The following is a 20,467-nucleotide window of genomic DNA, read 5'->3' on the forward strand; positions in this document are numbered from 1 at the left end:
ACTCACAGCTGCCCAGCCTCAGGACCTGGGAAAACTGCCCCCCAAGAGTGCTGGAAGGCTGGCCTGAGATTAATGCCAAGCAGATTAGGAGAAATGCAGTCCTTGGATCCTTAGAGACTAAACAGCCCCACCCCTGGGACTTGGGGGTCCAGGACAACCCCCTACTCTCTCAGAATCCAGGAGTCCAGGGCCCCAGCCCCTCTGCACATGGGCCCCAGCACTCTCCTCTCTCAGCCCACACAACCTCCACCCTTATTTGCACAGCCTGTGCTTTTTACCTGCAATTCCCCACTTCCCGGATACACTCCTCCAACACCTAACCACCCTACATGGGCCTGGGTGCCAAGTGAGTGCCTCCTCCCCTCCCCGCACTTTTCAGCAACAGCAGCCCTAACCTCACTGTGCTGTGACGCATCCCTTGTGATCGGGCCCCACCAGGTCCTCTAGAGGGCCCTCTGCCCCTGACCCACTGCCTGTCTGTGGTGGAGGCATCCAGGCCTTTATTTCACTTCTTTTTTCCATTGCCTGGATTGTTCTCTGAAGTTAACCTTCTCTGTTGGTTGTCTTGCTCGTCCTCTGCCTCCCCCAACCCCAGAGCTTCTCTGTCTGTGGCCTCAGCTTGGAGCAGGGCTGCTGGCCCTGAGTTAGGAGCTCAGGAAATGTAATTACCGTTGCTAAGAAGGAGTGAACAGGTAACGAGACCTACCACAAAGCTGTAATCACTAAAACCGTATGGACCCGATCAGTAGCTTTTTGAGGGGTCACAGGAAGGCAGGACTGTCTCTGTCTCTTCCATGCAGTGTTCTCTGAGTCCAGAACCATCTCATTAAATACATGTGGGATGAATGTATAGGAATCGTCACAGGGCACAGCTTTTATAGGCCTCTTGGGTCCCAGCCAACCTGGGCACTGACTTCCTATTCTCAGTAATGACTCGTGGGCACCAGACTCCCTTCTGTCAGAGGACCATTGGACAGCGCACTGCAGTGGCACATTTAAAGCAGCAGCCCCGGGGCCTGGACACTGCCAGAGGCCACTGCAGGTTTGTCGTGTCCATGGTTTGTCATCTTACAGATGACCTTGGTGAAGAACAGTCTCTAATTTTGGTATGATTATTCACTGTTATTATTCACCTCTTTTTTCTGACTGATTGGGTTAGGGCTTCATGCATACAACAGGTGCTCAATAAATGTTGGGTGGACTGCATCAGCCCCTCTGTCTTAGCCCCTGAGGTCTCAGAAAAGCAACCACATTGAAGAAAATAAACATGGCTCTTTTTTATTGATAAGAAGTCAGGCTAGAGTTGGGAGCAGGCTATGAGAGCTGTTAGGAAGTGGGGGGCAGGTCGGCAGCCAAGGGGTGGCTGGGTCTGGAGTCTCCCTCCCCCACGGTTGGAGGCCCAGCTGTTACTCATCCCCCTTCAGCATAGAGAATAACTGGTCAGTAAGAATCCCTGCGTAGATGGTCACAGCTGCTGTGCCTTTGCTGTACATGTCCCTGAGAAGAAAGGACAGCAGGTCTGAGCGGGGAGGTGCTGGAGGGCCAGAATCATGTGTCCTTTGGGAAAGGGTGGCGGGAACCCGAAGTCCTGGATCCCTAGGGAGGGCAGGGCTGGGGTCTCAGCATCGCAGGTTCCCACAGAGCTGGGGGCTGGGGGCTGAGAAACCTGAGCCTTGAGACAGCATAGGCCTGAACTTGGGCTCCTGCGTCTGAAGGAGAAGGGGCTGGGGGCTGGGACTCCTGGTTCCTAAGCAGGGGGTGGTGATACCTGATTTTCTCATCCACAGTGGTCAGGTATGTCTTCTCGTACAGGCCCTGGGCAGCTGCCCTGGCGGTATCCCAGTAACCATAGAGTGATTCCTGCATCTGGGCGAGCAGGGCAGGGCTGGCAGCCTCATCCTCCTCGGGCACGTGGACCCCCTGGACCTCTGCAGGGGGAGAGTGCATTAGGAGAGCTAAGGGGTTCGCAGCAGTGGGAGGAGGCAGGGCAGGTAGGGGGGGGCAGGGGTAGGGCTGGGCAAGAACAGGGTCGGGAAGGCCATGGGGCTCATTCTCCTCCTCACCAACCCTCCTCCGCTGCCAGCCACACTCACCAGATCCTAACACCAGCAGGACAAGAAACAGAGCCAAGAGGTGTCTGGTGCCCATGGCTTCAGAGGACCTGGAACACTGAGGTGGGTGTGGGGCAGGGCCTCTGGAGGCGTCTCTTCCTCGGGTCCCCCTTCCCCCCAGCCCCCCTGCCCAAAGCAAGTTCCTAGTGTGTTACTTGGGCCTCATTGTCTCACATGCTGTGATTCGGCTCCTGATTTTAACATCTTCATTCTAACGTCTGCTCATTCACCCAAGAAGCATTTCTTGAGCACCTACTACTTGCTGAGCATAATTCCCCATCCAGCCATGAATGCAGCAATGGACCCGCCCTTAAGAAGCCACGATGAAAGATCAATTAATGCATATTAAATGAGTGAAATATAGAACAGGTCACACATGATAAGAGCTCTCAGGGGGAAGGATGGGACAGCCTCAGCAGAAGGTGACATTCATGCTGCACGACCCAGATGGTGCAGGAACTGGTGCCACAGAGCCTGTTAACCACCAGTAGACGAGGGGGCTTCCAGTGGTGCAGGGCCCCCTTCCAGCCACAGAGGCTCACTTCGTCCATCCGTTTTCACCCCAGCCTGCGAGGGGAGTCCCCCCAGGGTGACTGCAGTGCTCAGTGCACCCCAGGATCATTCGCATTCGGGAGATGAGGAAACAGCCGGGTGAGGGTGTTAAGATCCGACCCAGGAGGGGCACCGGCATTCATTGTATGAATCTACATTCGCTGACTCCAACGCTGGAACCTAACGTCGTGACTCTTGCGGTTTCTGATTTAACAATCTTTTCCCCCTCCCTGCTGGCCGCCCCTCGTTTCAGTACCCTCTCTTACCAGACTCTGGCGGGCTGTCCTCACCAGCTCCGAAGGGCAAAGAAAGGCTTTATAGTGCTTGAGATCCACCTCCCCTGCCCAGCCGCCACCCCCACCTCCGGGCCTAGGCCAAAGTCCTGGCCAACAGAACCACTGAGGGGGTGGGGTAGGGCACAGAGGACAGTGACATCCCCCGAGGTCAAGCCCAGGGAGCCCCCACTCTGAACAGGCATCCCTGAGAGAGGCAGGCTGGCTGGGGGGCTGTGAAGCAGTTGGGAGGTCTGGGCACCCACCAGGAAGGGGGTCTGGGGTCTCCGTTGTGTGGGAAGTGAAGGCAGAGTTCTGAACAAGGGCTCCCTGTGGGGACTCGCAAACCCACTGCTCTCTAGCTGGCACCCTCCTTCCTGAACTGAGGAGCCTGAAATCTGCCCCCCTACACGCCTGCAGGGGCAGTTTTCAGGACTGGGGATGTTCATCCCCCGACTCCTCCCCACAAGCCCCCCTACCGTGCCTCCCCTGCCCCGTGTCACCTCCTCTACTCATTAACTATGGGTTATCTCTGGCTGCACCGGGAAGGGTTCGGGCCAGGGAGACAAGAAGAATTTCTTTATTGTGGAGGCTGTGAACACTTTAATCCTGGTCACCGTCCCCACAGAGAAGCTGGGGGCACAGGCTGTGCACCCTGTTCAGGAGGCTGTCCTTCGAGCTTTGCAGCCAGGCCTGGGTGCGGAGACTCAGGTCCCGCAAGTGGTCATCATAGTAGGTCTGCACAAAGCCCTGAAAAGACCCAGGTCCCCTGCAGGGGAGGGGGTGCCATAGTTGAGACCCCAGCTACCCCCAAGGCTTCTACCCTGTCCACCTCCTCCTCCCTCAGACCCGGAGTCCAGGCCCAGCCCCTCCTGGCACACTAACCAGAACCACTGCCACCTCTCTCTGGTCCTGGTCACCAGCTCCTCCACCTTGCCCTGCACCAGGCTCCAGGAACTACTCGCCAGCCCTGGCGAGGGGCTGGGGGATCCTGCAGACGCTTCTTGCTGGCATGCTAAGTAGGACCAGAGGGCACCTTGGGTGGGCTGGGACCCCGGAACCCCTCCGCTTCCCTCTCCCTCCATGCTCCCCATCACTGTCATTCCTGGTGGCTCAAGGGCAGCCCCTTGCTGTCCTCTCACTTCCAGCCTTTACCTTATAAGTCCATCCTTCTGACCACTTGTCCCCTGCAGCCTTCAGCCAGTCATCTCCTCCCTGTGCCTCAGGCCCCTTCCCCCTCTTGTGCCCATGCGTTTCTCCCTTCATCTGTAAATGGACCTCTCTGGCCCCCAGCAGCCTCCTGATGCCCCTTTACTACCTGCTCTTGCCACCACCCCCCTCCGAGTTCTCCTGCGACCCCCACACAGAGGGAGGGAGACAATAGGACTTTCTGCCCCCAGGGCTGGAGGTTGGCAAGACCATGACATCATCATCAATTCCCCCTGACAGGCTGGGATTCCACAGGGGACTGCACTTTATTTCCTAGCGTATACCTCTGTCCAGTGCCCACACACCTGGGCAAGCCTCCCCGACTGATCCAGCCATCACACGGTACACATACATGTGCACAGACAGGGGCACGCATGTGTCTGCTGTGCCCCCAGCCAATGACTTAACCTCTTCAAAACTCAGTTTCCCCTTCTGTAGAATGGGATAATAGGACCTACTTCATAGGATTATCTCAAGAATTCAGAGTTAACGTGTACAAAGCACTTGGAATGGTGCCTTGCACATTGTAGGCTCTGAGTGTGAAAATTTTAGATGCATGTGCACTCAGATACACTCACATACCAGTACACACAGACACCCTCACACATTCCAATCTTCTGCAAAAATACCCTATAAAGACACACACGAAAACATACACATGTTCGTAGACACACAAATGCACATCTATTACCAGTGTCATATGTACCAGCTCCATGTGCATACCTGACACACAGCCACAGCGACACATACTTCCAGGTATGCACACATATCTGCACACCACAAAGCCCACAAGCTCTGTCCTGGCATGTGTACAAACCAGTGTGCACACAGCTCACACACACCCCATGCCTCTGCAGAGTCCCCACATCCACCCATCCGTCCTCCTCACCCATAACATAGGCCAGGACCAGAACGCAGAGGCAGCGGGAGGGTAGAGCCTGGGGCCTGCGTCCAAGCAGCAACATTTCTGGGGGCTCTGTCCCTCTGTCCCTCTGTGCTCAGTTCCCCAGGCGGGGGGGTAGGGAGGCTATCCTGAGCAGAACCCTCCCCTGGCGCCTCCCCACGCCCCTTGGCAGAAACTTCAGAGAGAGGGGCCCAGGTGACAGTGACAGTCAAAGGCCATGCTTACCTGCTGGCCTCCCTCCCTTCTATCCTCTCATCACCCTGGCCTCACAAGGGAAGACAGAAGACCTCCTGAACTGAACAGCGTTCAAATCCTGGCTCCACCTAATGTGACAGCCCCTCTTTCTGGCCTCATTTTCCTTCTCTCTAAAATGGGCCCACAACCCATACTTTAGGCAGGACATAGTTGAACAAAATGATCCACGGAAAGGTCTTAACAAGGAGCCTGGTAAGATAGCTGCTCACAGATCGTAGCGGTTCATGATTATTTCTTTCTCCTCTAAGATCCCTTGGCCCCTGGTTAAAGGGCCAGACATACACTTGCCACGTGACCTGAGCAAATACATTCCCCCTTCTGGGCCTCAACATTCTCATCTGTAGGATGGGGGTGGGAATAAGCTCCTGCCTCCCAAAGTGTGTGTGAAGCCTGGGAAGCCCTTTGAGGGAAACCCCAGGCAGACGCACATAGTAGGAGACTGTTCACATCAGCCTCAGGCCCAGAACCAGACAGAAAGAAAATGAGGCTTTTTCTCCCAGCGGACGAAGCCATGGGCCAGGGCACACGGCTTGGCCAGGGGACCATGGGCCGGATTCCGTAGTTAGAGTTGCCAGATATAATACAGGATGCCCATCTGTTTAAATTTTAATTTCAGATAAATATTTTTTTTCTTAGTATAAGTAGGGCCCATGAAATATTTGGGATTTATACTAAAAATTATTTACTGTTTATCTGAAATTCAAATCTAACCGGGCCTCCTGTATTTTTACGTGGGAACTCTGACAAGCCCACCTGGACCCTACCCTGGAGGACTGCGCAGCCCAGGACAGTCCTGAGCCAGAGGCTTCCAGCAGAAGGCTGGCCGTTCCAGTGGGCCCAGCCTGGGCTCTGGTACAAGGTAGGTGCTCAAAAAATGTTCTCTGGAGCTCTTCACTAACACTAATCAGCAAAATAAAACCTCTTAGGGTTTCTGTTTGGGGTGACGAAAAAATTCCAGAAATGGACGGTAGTGACGGTTGCACAATGCTGTGAAAGCCCTGAATGCCACCAAACTGGACGCCTACACTTGGCTGAAACGGTAAACTTCGTGATATGTAGTTTACCATAATAAAAAAGAGAAAGGAGAAGGAGAACACCCACCATGCCTTGGGCCATGAGAAGCCGCACAGCGGGCTGCACTCAGAGCCTGGTTCCCCTCTTAGCAGCAGGGTGACCTGGTGCGGGTTGCTTAATCTCTCTAGGCCTGTTTCTTCATCCTCGATTGGGGGTCACAGACTCCCTACCGGGGGAAGTAAAAGAAATCATTACATAAAGTGCTGCGAGCAGCGCCGGATCCACCTCAATGGTGCTGAGCTGATGTCAGCTGCTGTTTGTTAAGCTTGAATTTCCTGAGTACACGGTATGCACCAGGCGCCCCGGCCGGGCTCATTCAACGAACTCACAACAGTCCTGCCAGGTGGGCATCTTTACCATCCCCATTTTGCAGATGAGGAAACTGAGTCTGTGGGGGTGGGGTGAGACCACTTACCGGAGGCTCCTCAGCCAGCAAGTGGTGAATCAGAACATGGCCCCTCTCACACTACCTGGCCAAGCCAGAATCTCGCCTGCTGTAAATCCTAGAGGGCAAGAGCGAGGCTGGCGCAGGGCCTGGGCAGTGTGGGCAGGGGGCTGGATGTCTCTGGCCCCTGCCCCAGCTCCAAGGTCAGCGTGCACTGTTTGCTGTGTCCTGCTTGCAATGTTTGTCCATCTTGGGGACAGGAACAGGCTGAAGGTCATTCAGGGTGGACTCCAGAGGCAGCTCAAAAACAACTGTGGAGGTGGGGATGGAGCAGAGAGATCAGGAGGAGAGAGCAGAGGCAGGAATGGGGGAAAATCAGTAGTGGGGGGCCCCTAGTCCCCAGTGTGTGTGTCTGGGGTCGGAGAGCATCTCTCAGCCTGCAGCTCTGTGTCTGAATGATCACTAGTCCTGACCTCCAGACCACCAAATCTCTCTCTGTCCCTCAACCCCAGAGTTCCTGCCTCCTCTGGACCCCATCCCCTCACCCGCGAATCCCTAACCCGCCTCCCTTGTAGCCTCCTTAACCACTCATCTCCCCGGCTGCCATGCCTCTCTCCTTCCTATCTTCTTTCTCCTTCTTCTGGGAGACTGCCTTTCATTCCTTTTTAAAAATTGAGATATTCACAAAACATAAAATTCACCCTTTTAATGTGTACGGTTCAATGTTTTTTTTAGTGCAAGTGGTGTAACTGTCACCACCATCTAATTCCAGGACATTTTCTTCACCCCAAAAGGAAGCCCCATAATCATTTCCTTCTTTCCCCAGCAGGGCAACCACTCGTTTATTTTCTGTTGATAGATACTATAGATACTATAGATGTCCTATTTGGGACATTGCACGTAAATGGAATCATGCAACATGTGGCCTTTCTGTAACTGGCTTCTTTCACTCTGCATAATGTTTTCATGGTTCATCCACGTGGTAGTATGGATCAGTGCTGCGTTTCTTGTAATGTTGGAATAATATTCCACTGTCTGGATATACATATGGACTTGACCCTTGAACCACACGGATATGAACTTCACAGGTCCACTTATATCCTTTTTTCAATAAATACATTGGAAAAATTTTTGGAGATCTGTGACAATCTGAAAGAACATTTTTCTCTGGTTTACTATACTCTAAGAATACAGTATCTCATGCATATAACGCACAAAATACGTGTTATTCACAGAACTTATGTCAGCCGTCAGGCTTCGGTGAACAGTAGGCTATTAGTAACTAGGTTGTCAGTGAAAGGGAAAGAGGGGATGAGAACTCAGCAGTCCAAGCAGGTTTATTGCTAAACCTGAGAGGGACCCCTCTGTCCTGGCGAGCAGAACAAAGAAGGCGTCTCTTACAGGCTGAGGCTTTTTAATGGCCAGGTTTTTTGGTGGGCTCTTTGACGGGAGGTGTCGGGGAAAAGGTGGGCTTTGTGGCTTGCTGACGTGTCCTCTGGAGAATGCTTGCAGCCTAGGGAAGATGAAAAGCTAGGTCTTTCTGAGATGGTGAGTGAGCTTATTCAAAAAGGTGGTTGGTATTCCTGCCTGGGTTTTATCAGTCAAAAAATCAAAAGTTATACACAGATCTTTGTGTGCGTGGTGGTGGGGGGTTGGCACCCTTAATCCTTGTGTTATTCAAAGGTCAAGTACATACACTGGATATACATATATTAAATGGATTTATTTATGCATTAATTCATTAATTGATGGGCATCTGGACTGTCTCCACTTCTTGGCTATTATGAACAAAATTGCTCCACCTATGCAAGTTTTGGGGTGAACCTGTTTGCAATTCTTGGGTAGCTACCTGGGAGTGGAATTGCTCGGTACTATGGTTGCTCTGTTTAACTTTTTGGGGGATGCTAGACTCTTTTCCGAGGGACTCCACTCCCTCCTTTTTATATTTGGTTTCTCACTCCAGTGTTTGCTGATCGGCACTCGAGGTGAAAAACAGTTGTATTGCTTATCACACTCCTGTCCAGTTCTCTGAGTCCTGTCTTTCAGGTTGCAGGTGCAATGTCCCCTCCTCTGGGGAGCCCTCACGACCCCTTAGGTTGACCCTGGGGCCTGCTGGATTCCCCCACCTCTGCCCTGCCCGCTGTGTGGTGTGTGGGCCGTGGGTGGGTCTGCCTGAATGCGTTACCTTCACTCCCTGAGTGTGAACACTTCTATGTATGTGTCTGGCACTTGCTGGGTGTCTTTCTCTTGATATGAACAGAACTATTTGCTCTGAGTTCTGCAGGTATGTCTGTACACCTAACAACAAAGGTACTGACTCTAAAACATAAAGTGCAGAAGGAAAATTGCAAAATTAGAATTCATGAATTCATGGATGGGTAATAAATGGTAATCAAGCACCTCCATGCCCGCTGGCCCGTGGAATGTAAACGTGCATTCATTCATTCAAGAAATATTGATTGTGTTCTCACTGTGCACCAGGCACTCGGGGGCCCTGAGGGCAACAAGACAACCTCTGTGATCTTGATATCCTAATGGTGCGAGACACAGAAAGTAAACAAGTAAGTGAATAGATACATGATTTATCAGAGGGTAATAAAAGCTGACAAGAAAGGCAGATAAGGAAAAGGAGAGGGACGGGAATTTAATATGGGGTGAGCACAGGGCAGGGAGATTTTTGAACAGAGCTCTTGAGGAGGTAAGGAGGGGGCCAGGCAGATATCTGGACATCTGGAGGAGAGCATTCCAGCTGAGGAATGCTGGAAGAACAGCAGGTGCAAAGGTCCTGAGGTGGGAGCTTACCTAAGCTGTGAGGAGCTGCAGGTGAGGGGTGGGAAGAGGGAGAGAGGAAGAGACCCCAGATAGTGTAAAGCCTGTAGACTCTGATGCAATCTCTGTGTTTGGATGGTGGAGAGAGAATTCTGAAGAGAGGAGGTGCGATCAGAGGGGTGTGAACAGGATTGCTCTGACTGCTGAATGGGAAGAGAGTGTAGGAGCCCAGGGGGTGGATTTTTGCAGGGACACTGGTACGGAGAGTTGTATTTATTTATTTCCCACCTTTGCTCTCCATCTTCACTCCTGTTCCTCTCTTCTCCTTAAGCATCCTTCAGATGTGCTTGGGGCATGTCCTCAGACAGGAAAGAACTCAAATACGCAAGGTTCTTCCATGTGTGTGTTCTAATTTTACATCCGTTGATACCATGCTGTGGATCTTCTGTTTATTTTTCACTCCCAGCTACATTGTCAGATCTCTCCAAGTTGTTATGTGAAGAAGTATCTCATTCTTTCTGCAGCTGCATGGACTCCCAACTTTTATTTTTTCACTCCCCTCCTGATGGACCCCTGGGTTGCTTGCAGCTCCCATCCCACAAAACACCACACTGAACATCCTCATCCATCTCCCCATGTGTTTCTCTGGCTCCTGCACTGTGCCGGCTTTACGATCACTGGGACACAAGTACTTAATGCCACTAGAAATTTCCAGTTGCTCTCCGTAACAGTGACCCAGGTCCCACCTTCTCACCAATACCTGGCTTCACACTTCTGCTTTCTTCCCAGTGACTGGGAGTGGATGGGTGTCGGTTGATTGTGTCCATCAACTTGCTCCTGAATCTGAGCCTCTTTACAGAATGTAAACTTATTCCACAGACTGCTAGTTCTTCTCTGTCCCTGGGCATCTTTTGAGTTCTCTAGCCTGAGAGCTTTCCTCCTCAGGAAAGTGCTTGAAAAATCAATTGATTGGCTCCAAAATGCTAGGAAAAATGGTCAAGTAAAGATTAGCAATGGTTTGATTAAATCTGCACGGAACATACTCTTTCGTCAACTAGCCAACCAAAGTGTGAGTGCTTATGTGAATTATATCTGATGAGGGATGTGGGTACATTTTAATATGCTGCATTTGGTAACAGATGAGGCCCAGGACCAGACGTGTGTGTATAGTACAGAGGGCATGTTCATCAGGGTGACACAGGACAGCTCTCCAGCCCCTCAGCTCTATCCACATTTGACTGCATGACATTGTATAAGCGACTTTAGTCTTCTGTGCCTCAGTTTCTTCCTCTGTAAAATAGGTACACTGACAGCATTTATCTCAGAGGGGTTTTATGAAAATGTAATTTAGTGTTTTTTTTTTCAGATGTAGCATAATTATCTCACATAAGTATTACCGAGTCCTCACACCATACCCAGTGCTGTGCTGGGCTACACTTGGGGACATAGTGGTGACAAGAGCCTTGTCCCTGTCCTCCTGGGCTCACAGTCCAGTGGAGGAGACAGAGCTGTCACCAGACAATGATGAGCTGAGGTGGGCAGAGCTGGGATGGAGGCTCTGACCCAGCATGGGGGTCAAGGAGAGCTTCCTGGAGGAGGGGACATCAAAGCTGAGACTTGAAGGGTAGGGGTTGTGTCAGTCTCTTTGGGGTCTCTACCCTTGTCCTCTTCCATATCCCCTTCATTATCCACTGAAAGTGTAATAAACACCTACTATGTGCATGGCAATGAATCCCCAGTCCCTTATTTTGGGCAGCCCCGCTAGGGCTAAGTACAATAGAGTAAGAATTCTGGGCTGGGGTCCAATCCAGTGCTCTACTTCCTGGCGGTGTGTCCTTGCCCAAGTAACTTCACCGCTCTGAGCCTGAATACCAGAGATTAATTAATATGGGATTAATATAGGGCCTCACCCCCAAGGTTCTTGTCAGGATTCTTTTGAGATTAATAAGTTCAAAGTCTTCAGCACAGGGCAAGCAGAGAATCCTCAATATATGTGAGGCCTTGCCTGTCTCCCAGAGGAGCACCCCAGCCTGTCCCCCAGCCCCCACCCCACAGCAAAGAAGCACCCAGAGTTCTTTTTATAGGATATTTATTGGTGGTAGTGGTGGAAACAGATATGGGGCATCACGGAGGAAGTTCCCCACCAAGGGACCTGGGGTGTGGGAAATTTCAGAGCCCCCTCTTGGGGCCCAGCTGCAGAGGAGAGGGGTGGCCCTTGTGGTGTTTAGGAGCCAGGAATTTTTAAATGCTTCTTGATTTTGTGGTATATTTTTGACACCGATTTCCTGTAGGAAGAGATGAGAGGGGTCACTGTGTTTTGCCTCCCTACAGACCGTCCAAGTCCTGGCCCCTACGCAACTCCGTGATCTTCCCCTTCCTCCAAGAAAACATCAGGCCTCCCTGCTGTCTGTGGGACCCGGAGGAGCCCTGGGCTGGGTGGCCCGACTTCCCTGCCTCAGGTTCCTAGATGGACTAGAACGCCTTGATGTTGGAACACTCCACCCTGGCCTGCTTTCAAGGCCTGCTGTCTCTTGCTACCAAGCCTGCCCTTGCCCTGGCTGTCCCCTCCTTATTCAAGGGTGCCTCCAGCCCTCTTGCCTTTGTCCAGGCTGTCCCCCTTGCCTGAAATGCTACCCTCTTCTTGATTATGTATAGATCTTCCTGCCTCAGGGCCTTTGCACTCACCCTCCACAGGGAACATTCTTCCCAAGTTTCTAGGCCTGGCTGGATTTTCCTAATTATTCAGAACTCAATTTAAAGTGTGACCTCTTCAGAGAAGACCCAGTAGCCAAGTCTACAGAGGCCCCTCCCCTGTTTATGATCTTCTCAGTGCTGAACTCCATTTGGGTTAATCTCCCAGAAATTCACTGCGTTATGGCCCATTCCCCCTTCCCTCAGAACGTCAGCTGCCTGTGGGCTGGGACTCAATATTGCTCATCACTATTATTCCCCTACATTGGAAGAGTTCCTGACACTTAATAGATGCTCAATAAATATTTGTTCATGAATGGATGATTCACTAACTCACCAAAAGTAGTCAATTAGGTAAATAATGAATCAAGCATTTATAATGTACCAGGCACTACGAAAATCCTCTAGTCTCCTTCCCCTCCAAACCCCATTTCATAGATGAGGAAACCGAGGCTCATGAAGATCTATTCCTAAGATCACACAAGCAGCATCTGTTCTTCATAAGCCTGTGGGCCCAGGTTGGCCTGACTTCCAAACTTGGGGCTTTTACCATCAGGCAGGACCAGCTCAACAGTGTGGCTACCTGGGAGTCAGGACCAGTCCCTCAAGTCTGAGCACCCTGAGATCCAGCTGGGACCGCAGAACATTGTCAGCCTCTCTGGGCCTCAGTTTCTCCATCTGTTAATCAGTACACCCCAGCCTCTCATGCCCTGGGAAAGTTCCTCACTTGGCCTTGTCAGAAATGGCTGCAGGCAGTCGATGGCATGCTTGGCCTTGTTTGCCAGAGCTTCACCCAGCTTCTCCATCTGAGCCAGGCTGCTAGCCTGGGTGGGGGCTGGGCCTGCCCCAAAGATAGGCAAGGGTGCAAAAATGTCAGTATTGGGAGCCCTTAGGATGAGATTCCAGGGGTGGGAACGGGAACCCTGGGATGTGGTTCTTGGAGGCCATGGTGTTAGAATCAGAAGCAGTGGAGGTAGGGGAGAGGGTACCTGATGGGCTAGATGGGGCTGAAGCGGCTGGGGCCCACCTTTCTCTCAGTACTGCCTCCTCCCGCCCCTGCCCCTTTCCAGTCTGTACAAGCACGAAAGCTAATTCGGGAAGGGTGAGTCTTGGCAGATCTGGCACCGGTTGGACTACCCTTCAGAGGAGTGGAGGTGGGGGTGATCAGCGGATGATAGTGGAACCAGGGCACAGAAGGGGCCCCAGAGCTCTCAAAGGCCCTCTGAGCCTGGACCCTAGGCCAGCTTCAAACTTCTACATCGCAAGCTCCCAGATTCTTCATCCCACTTCCACCTTCCAAAACTGTCAACAGAGCCGCCCCCAGGAGCGGGAGCGACAGGATGAGCCCTGTGGCGGGTCTGGAGCGGCACTGTGCAGGCAGAGGTGGGACAGAGGTGGTCAGTGATGCCCGTGTTCCCCCCTCCAAAACCCCCTCACCCAGAGGACCCTCTACCCGCTTTCTTGTCCTCTTGGTGAAGCATCCGTCCCCGGCACCGCGCACCAATCTGGATCCGTTGCGGGACAGCACAGCCCCAGGAGTGGGTGCTGGCCTGGCCAGGGTCTTTATCAGGCTGAGGAAGGGGTGGAGCAGGTTAATCTCCCTGCGTCTAAGCCTCTCCCTCTCCCCTCTCCACCCCATCCAGCACCTGCCTCCTGGTGTCCATCCACCTTTTCCTCTTCTGCCTCTGGCTGCTGGGAGTGGAGATTGGGTGGGGGCTCAGGCATGTCCCTCAGGCCCGAAGCCTCTTGCTCAGTACACACCTCCGAATCTCCCTGATTGGAGGGAGATCTCAGCTTGCTGCATCTCTTCCCCATTAGGGGACAGACAGCCTTCGCTCTCCCCGAGGGGGTGTCTCTGATTCATCACCCTTTACCCAGCCTCAGCAGGGGGTCTGTCCGCAAGTCTCAGGAACTCAGGAATTCAATTCACACTATGTTCACTGGTCCCCTGGTCACCTTTTCCAGCCCCGTCCCCTTCCTCAGCAAGCTGTTTCGGCTCAACAAGCCTTACTCCACATCTCAGGAGTAAGCCTTACTCCACATCTCTGGGGGGTTAACCCCCCAGTCTGACCCCCCCATGCCACCTCCAATTTCACTTTCGGGCCAGCCCTTCAAGCCCCATCTCCCTGAATCTGGGAGCACCCCAGATCTCCCTCGATGTGCCCTGGGGTCTTAATTTCATAGTCCGCAGTATCTGTTTGGTGGAAGGATCTTTTCAGCCTGTCCAAACAGCAAACCGCAGCCATAAGGCTCCCAGTGCATGCCGTCCATTCATTTCGCGGACTCCGTTTCTCGGAATCCCACTCTCCAGCTCTCCAGACTGCCTGTAAACACTCCATCTGCTCCTATGCACCCTCTCAGGCGCCTCCTGGCGCCAAGGTCCCCTCTGTCCACCCTCCCACCAAGTCCGTCCCCCAGAGCTGGAGTCCAATGCCTCCCTCCTCCTCTTGGCTTCCTTTGACCTCTAGTGACCCCTGGCAGCTGGGTGGAGGGGGGCCCCTGGCCCCAGACTCTAGGTTGGCTGGTTTTGTGTCCACTCAACCACGTGTCAGCCTGGGGATGCGGGGGTGGAGGGATGGTTGTGAAAGGGATGCCCAGACGTGACCCTGGCAGGATTACAACACCCCTCTGACTGGCGCAGCTGCTTCCAGCCTCTGTCAGCCCCTGGGCCGCCTGCTTCCCCTGTGAGCCCGGCACTCCCCAGACATCCCCCCACCAAATGCCTGCTGCCCTTTCTCCTCCACTCCACCAGAACAGAGCAGCCACTTTCCTTTTCCGGTCTCATCCTCACCTCAGCTATATGGGTTCTGTTTACAGAAAGGGAAACTGAGGCACAACCAAGCCCATTCAATGGCTCAGTGAGGGACTAAGGTTGGGAAGGCTCTTTGTCCCTTCACCTTCCAGACTCCCGGCTGTCGCTCTGGATCCCTGCTGGGGTCAGCCTCTGTCCCACAGCACCCCTGCCAGCCTGTGCTCCCCAAAATTATTTCCCCAGCTCTGTGTCACCTCTGGACCTGAGAGGGACTGCAGTGAGACACCCCACTCTGTTCAGAAGTGAGAATTCAAGACTCAACCCTTCAACGGGGAGACATGGCAGATGATACCTATCATTGACATCTGAGGACACTGAAGCTCAGAGGGCTTGGCCCCAGTTCAGAGGGCTTGAGGACACAGGGAATCAGCAGAATGCTTGGCTGGGGCTGGGTTCCCTACTTCTGACTCCACTGACCCTTTTCCTTCTCACCCAGCTGGGTGAGTCATGGGATTGGGGGACAGGACCCCCACCAGCTCAGGGCAGCCCCATGGATAGCTTGGAGTGTAGGATGTGCGGGAGCCATGCAGGCAGCCCCAGCCTGGGAGATACAGGCTCATGCCGGGCCCCTCCTCTGGGGTGGGAACGCTGCTCCCCAATCCTGAGAACTGAGGGGATGGGAAAGAGAGCAGTGAAGCTCTGGGCTTCCACCTTTACATCCCTGCGTATCTCGTCCCAGTCCCATCTCCCAGCCCTGAGTTCCACTGGGCAGGGCAGACCCTGATTGGCAGGGGGTGGGGTGGGGGCGGGGCTTGTTTCCCAGCCTATCTCTCCAGCCACCATCCGACATCCGGTGTCAGACGTCCAGTCTGCGCGTGGGATGCGCAAGAGGCCGCCGACGCAGGTGGGGTGAATGAGGGTAGGGACAGGGGCGCACAGCTCAGAGTGAAGGGACGTGCTGATCCAGAGGGAAAGGGAAAGGCAGCGGGCCCGAGGACAGGCGACCGCGCGGGGAGGACAGGTCTGCATCTAGGAGGGAGAAGGGGAAAGAGAACACAAGCTCGGGGCAAGAGAAACTGGAGGCGGGAGAGAGAAAAGGCAGAGGTGAGGGCAACAGGAAGCCAGATCAATGAAGCGTCTCCGGGAGAGCAGCATGGGGGCCCTAAGTGGGAAGGAGGAGGCGGAAGACAAGACAGGAGGGAGAGCCTGAGCAGGGTGGGGGGTGGGGGGGATATTCTAATGGCTTGATCACAATGGCAGTTGAAGGGACTCGAACATGCCTCCCAGAATGTTCCAGAATGTCCTGCTTTGGTCGGTGGACCTTCCTGAGCTGAAGGCAATCAAGACCCTGTGGGCTCGAGAGGTGTTTACCCCTCCCTTAACTACCTAGAAAAACTCTCAATTGGAAGTTTTTTTGAAAAAGGGTTATGACCAGAGATAAAGTTTATCTTGATCTTTGTCATGGTGAACAGCTTACTAAACACCTGCCCTTCTTAGCACCCCGTGATCTGACCTCCTTTTGTGAGTTGCCCTCCTTCCTTTAAAGCCGCAGGTCCCCGCCCCGTTCCATAGTTCAGGATGGCGCAGGTACCCCGTTTTACCATCCTGTCTTGGACCCTCTCATGTATGTGGGATGTCCATATGTATGAAATTCAACTTGATTTTCTCCTGTTAATCCATTTCATGTCAATTTAACTCTTAGACCAGCCAGAAGCACCTTGAACAGGGAGAGGAAAAAATTTTCTCCCCAATGGTGGTCTCAGGTCTTTGGAGTCACAACTCTGTGAAGCAGGTATTATGATGCTGGGCCAACCGAGGCCCAGAGAGGTTGCTTTGTGCCCATGGTGGTCAGGGGGACAGCAGGATTTAACCCAGCAGGCATTTGTTCCAGAATGGAACCCAGCAGAATGGAAAGAGAGGCATAGAAGAGGGTGAGCAGCAGTGAACAGAGGCAGAAAAAAGTGAAAGACTCAGAAAGGGACACAAGGAACAAAAACTGAGTTAGAAGAAAAAGAAATGGACACACAGGCAGGAATGATAGGCTCCAGAGCGTGGGGCCAGAGCAGGGAGGGAAGGAGAAACAGACCTGAGCTACAAGAAATCACGCATGGATGCCCAGCAGCTGCTGTGAGGCTTGACGAATCTTTATTAAGCTAGGGCCCACCAGGAGGACAGCTGGGGCAGGGTTGGGGGAGGCTGCAGGAATGGGGACCACCCGGCGGCATGCTGGGGGCACTCACTGATTCTCCTGGGGCACAGTGGTGGGGCTGGCAGCTATGGCCGACTGCACTTTCTCCACCAGCCCGGCCATGTCTTGCATCAGGGGCTTGAACCAGCTCTTGAGGCGGGCCTGGAAGGCCTCGGCCTGCTGACGCATCTGGCCGGCCTGCTCCTCCATCTTGGCCCGCATCTCCTCCACATGCTTGCGCACCTTGTCCAGGCGGTCACGGGCCTGGTCGCCCACCGCGTCCAGCCGCCCGCGCAGCCGCTGGCCCCAAGCCTCGGCCCGCTCACGCAGCAGCTGGTTGGTCGTAGCGTTCCGCAGACGGCCGCGCTCAACCAGCGGCCCGAGGCGCTCGCGGAAGGTGCTGACGCTGCGCTCGGCACCCTCGTGGATGCCGGCCTTGTACACCGCTAGGCGCTTCTGCAGGTCATCTGCGTCGCGCAGCAGCCGCTTTCGCAGCTTGCGCAGGTGGGAGGCCAGGCGCCCGCGCAGCTCGTCGGTGCTCTGGCCCAGCATGGTCTGCACCTCGCTGCGGTACTGCGCCACGCGACTGCGCACATCCTCCATGTCCGCCCCCAGCCGGGCCTGCGCCGCCTGCAGCTCCTTGGACAGGCGGGCCTGAGTATCCTTGGCCATAGGGCCCAGCTGCTCCTCTAGCTCCGACCTGTAGGCCTTCACTTCCTTCATGGTCTCCTCCATCAGCATCCTGCGGGACCAAAGGGCGGGAGCGCAGTGGAGAGACATAGGGAGAAAGACCCGGGCGGCGGAGGACGAGATGGGGACAGAAGCAAGACACCCAAAACTCAGAGAGAAGGTAGGCTGGAAGAGGCCAAGAGGAGACAGGCAGAAGCAGTCACGGAGCTGGAATGGAGGGAGACAGCGGGGAACGTGCCACAGACAGGAAGAGCCGAGAAAGAGAATCAGGGAGGTACAGCCAGGAGCTGGAAATGCAAAGAGGAAGCGAGAAATGAACAGAGACCCAGACCCTCCAAGGGTTGGTGACAGGAACAAAAAGAAACCCAGACCGGTGGAGGCGAGGTTCCTGAAGGAACCGCCCTCCAGGAGGGTCAGCGGCCGGGGCCAGGCACTCACGTCAGTTCCTGGGTGACCTGGGTGCTGAGCAGTTCTTCCTGCACCTGGTCAGACAGCATCTGCACCCAGTGCAGGTAATCCCAGAAGCGGCCCAGGGCCAGCTCCCAGGGCTGACCTGCCTGCCACCTGGCCAGCTCCTGGCCCAGCTTTCCGTCTTGCTCCAGCTCTGGCTCCTCCTGGGCCCAGCATCCTGCGCAGAGCAAGGTCAAGGCAGTCAGGATCCCTTGCCCCCTCCGGGCACACAGTACCTGGTACAGACTAGGTGCTCCACAATGCTCTGGAGCCTTTTATTTTTAGAGCACTGGTAAGCAGGAGGGGGTGGAGGGAAGCCCAGCCTGTTAAATCACTTGACAAGCAATTATGGAGTGTCCATGTGTACTCGCAGGGCCATGCTGGGATGACAGAGAATAAAACCAATCACAGGGGACACTTTATTTAGTGCTCACGATCTGCCTGGCAACAATGCTTTATAAACTGTTATAACTTCCATTTTAAGGATGGGTAAACTAAGGCCCGGAGAGAGTAAAACAGTTGCTCAGGGCCAGTGAATATCAAGATTTAAGACCTGTGTCTCCGGAGATAGGCCGGCAGAGGAGGGAATCCAGGGACGGAAGTGGGGCAGGTGGTACATGGGAGGTTGGGAGGGGGAGGGACAGCAGCCGGGGAACCAGAGCAAGTCCCGTCCCCCTACCTGCCAGGAGCGCGACGACCAACGCAGCCCACAGAACCTTCATCTTCCGGCCTGCGATTGGTTCGTCTGGGGGAGGGAGATATTGTCAATCAACAGCCAGTGGTTACTCCTCCCACCCAGAGCCCCGCCAACCCGTCCAGGCCTTCAAAGCCATGCCGTCGCTCCACATCTGCACCAGGCTAATCCAATCACAAACATTTACCACACGGCCCCTCCACTGGCTATTTAACTCCCTCATTGTCTTCTATCTCCTCTGCCAAAATTCCATCCCCCTCCCCCAGGGTTCAAATTCCACTGACCCGCCTGGACTTCCCTGTAAGCCCAGCTGGGCTTTCTAAATTAAGATTTTTACGTTCCTCATTCTACCTCCACATTCTAAGGCCAGTTTCATACGTAAACTCCTCCTTCACACATTAGCTAATTTAATCCTCATTTAGAAATCTCCCTTCAGTCGACGCTCTAGCCACTGCGCTGCCTGAGCCTCCAATGAACGGATATCTGAGTACGAGGGGGCACTCAGTAGGTGCTCAAGGACGGTGACAATTCATGGACTTTTGCTGTGGCTCACCCGGGTCTTCCTACAGGTCCTGCGGCTACCCCTCCCCACCGGCTGAGACGGACGCCCCTGCGGCCCGCCCTTCCCCGACGTCTAGTCCCCTCAGCCAATCTCACCGCCCTGCCCACCCCGCTCTTCTTCTCCCCTGATCCGTTGTAGGACAGTCACCTCCTCTCCTCCAGCCTGTCCCCCACAGACGCCCTGGGGTGGTCTCTGTGCCCCAGATTACCTCTCACCAAGTCCTGGAAATGTGCGTCCTTGGCCTTTGCTGGAGTTGAGTAAGACTGAAGAATCCCAGACTGTCCAGTTATAAGGCTACCCCCCCGCCCCGCCCACTCCACCAGGGCTGCGGGCAAGCTGGGCCAGCCCCAATCACGAGGTGGGCTGTTCTCCCCCTTCACACACAGCAGGGAGGGGGAAAAGGAGGTGGCGGTTGGAGGCCCTGTGACCCCCCAGCCCCCACGAAGGAGGTGACATCTCACCCAGCAACTCAGGCGCCCTCCTGCATTCTGGGGAGCTGGGTATGGAAGCGAAGGGGCAGGCAGCTGGGGCTCCAAAATCCTGGGTCAGAGGAAGGTGGGGCTGGAGGTCCAGACAGAAGAATGGGAAGGGAGGGGACATTGTAATGCATCCGCTAAAAGCCTAGGTTTTGAGAGTGAACTCGGTTTTAATCCTGGCTCCCTTTTTGGATGTGACCTTAGGCACAGGCGAGGGCCTCTCTTGAGGCCCCATTACCTATTTGTGAAATGAAATCCAGCACTTTCCCCTAACGCATCGTGGATCCCAGGGGTTATGCACGTACCGTGCCTTCCACCAGGGCTTGAAGCATTCCTGCTGCCCAGTTGGGAGGGCGGACTCTGGAACCCAACTATCCGGGCTTAAATCTGGCTCTGCTATTTGCCAGCTGTTTCCTAAGGCAAATGACCTAGC

General features: G+C 54.1%; 4 protein-coding genes across 14 annotated transcripts; all 4 read right to left on the reverse strand.

The window, feature by feature from the left end:
• Positions 1-1,252: 1,252 nt before the first annotated feature.
• On the reverse strand, positions 1,253-6,935 carry APOC2 (apolipoprotein C2). 2 transcript variants are annotated; one of them, XM_017671310.3, is made up of 5 exons: positions 6,793-6,935; positions 6,405-6,543; positions 2,094-2,169; positions 1,769-1,928; positions 1,253-1,497 (listed from the first exon to the last, which is right to left on the reverse strand). In XM_017671310.3, the coding sequence occupies exons 2-5, from the start codon at positions 6,417-6,419 to the stop codon at positions 1,407-1,409; spliced, it is 342 nt and encodes a 113-aa protein (XP_017526799.1). In that variant the 5' UTR covers positions 6,420-6,543; positions 6,793-6,935; the 3' UTR covers positions 1,253-1,406. The 2 variants fall into 2 exon arrangements, with proteins under 2 accessions (XP_017526799.1, XP_017526801.1); XM_017671312.3 differs by lacking the exons at positions 6,405-6,543; positions 6,793-6,935 and adding an exon at positions 2,930-3,322.
• On the reverse strand, positions 3,500-6,376 carry APOC4 (apolipoprotein C4). Its single transcript, XM_017671309.3, has 3 exons — positions 5,034-6,376; positions 3,821-3,950; positions 3,500-3,704 (listed from the first exon to the last, which is right to left on the reverse strand). Exons 1-3 carry the CDS (start codon positions 5,107-5,109, stop codon positions 3,539-3,541), a joined length of 372 nt encoding a protein of 123 aa, XP_017526798.1. The 5' UTR covers positions 5,110-6,376; the 3' UTR covers positions 3,500-3,538.
• Positions 6,936-11,603: 4,668 nt separating the features above from the next.
• APOC1 (apolipoprotein C1) lies at positions 11,604-14,589 on the reverse strand. 10 transcript variants are annotated; one of them, XR_012126588.1, is made up of 5 exons: positions 13,873-14,589; positions 13,676-13,793; positions 13,360-13,591; positions 12,950-13,063; positions 11,604-11,816 (listed from the first exon to the last, which is right to left on the reverse strand). XR_012126588.1 is itself a non-coding variant. In XM_073225680.1 (5 exons), the coding sequence occupies exons 1-5, from the start codon at positions 13,884-13,886 to the stop codon at positions 11,773-11,775; spliced, it is 366 nt and encodes a 121-aa protein (XP_073081781.1). In that variant the 5' UTR covers positions 13,887-14,588; the 3' UTR covers positions 11,604-11,772. The 10 variants fall into 10 exon arrangements, 1 of the variants encoding a protein (XP_073081781.1); XM_073225680.1 differs by having other exon boundaries at positions 13,516-13,591; positions 13,873-14,588; XR_012126593.1 differs by lacking the exon at positions 13,360-13,591 and having other exon boundaries at positions 13,660-13,793; positions 13,891-14,589.
• A 2,508-nt stretch (positions 14,590-17,097) lies between these two features.
• On the reverse strand, positions 17,098-19,921 carry APOE (apolipoprotein E). Its single transcript, XM_017671300.3, has 4 exons — positions 19,767-19,921; positions 18,982-19,047; positions 18,291-18,480; positions 17,098-17,904 (listed from the first exon to the last, which is right to left on the reverse strand). Exons 2-4 carry the CDS (start codon positions 19,022-19,024, stop codon positions 17,211-17,213), a joined length of 927 nt encoding a protein of 308 aa, XP_017526789.1. The 5' UTR covers positions 19,025-19,047; positions 19,767-19,921; the 3' UTR covers positions 17,098-17,210.
• Between the last annotated feature and the right edge of the window lie 546 nt (positions 19,922-20,467).

Source organism: Manis javanica, chromosome 17, assembly GCF_040802235.1.
Source record: "Manis javanica isolate MJ-LG chromosome 17, MJ_LKY, whole genome shotgun sequence".
NCBI lineage: Eukaryota > Metazoa > Chordata > Mammalia > Pholidota > Manidae > Manis > Manis javanica.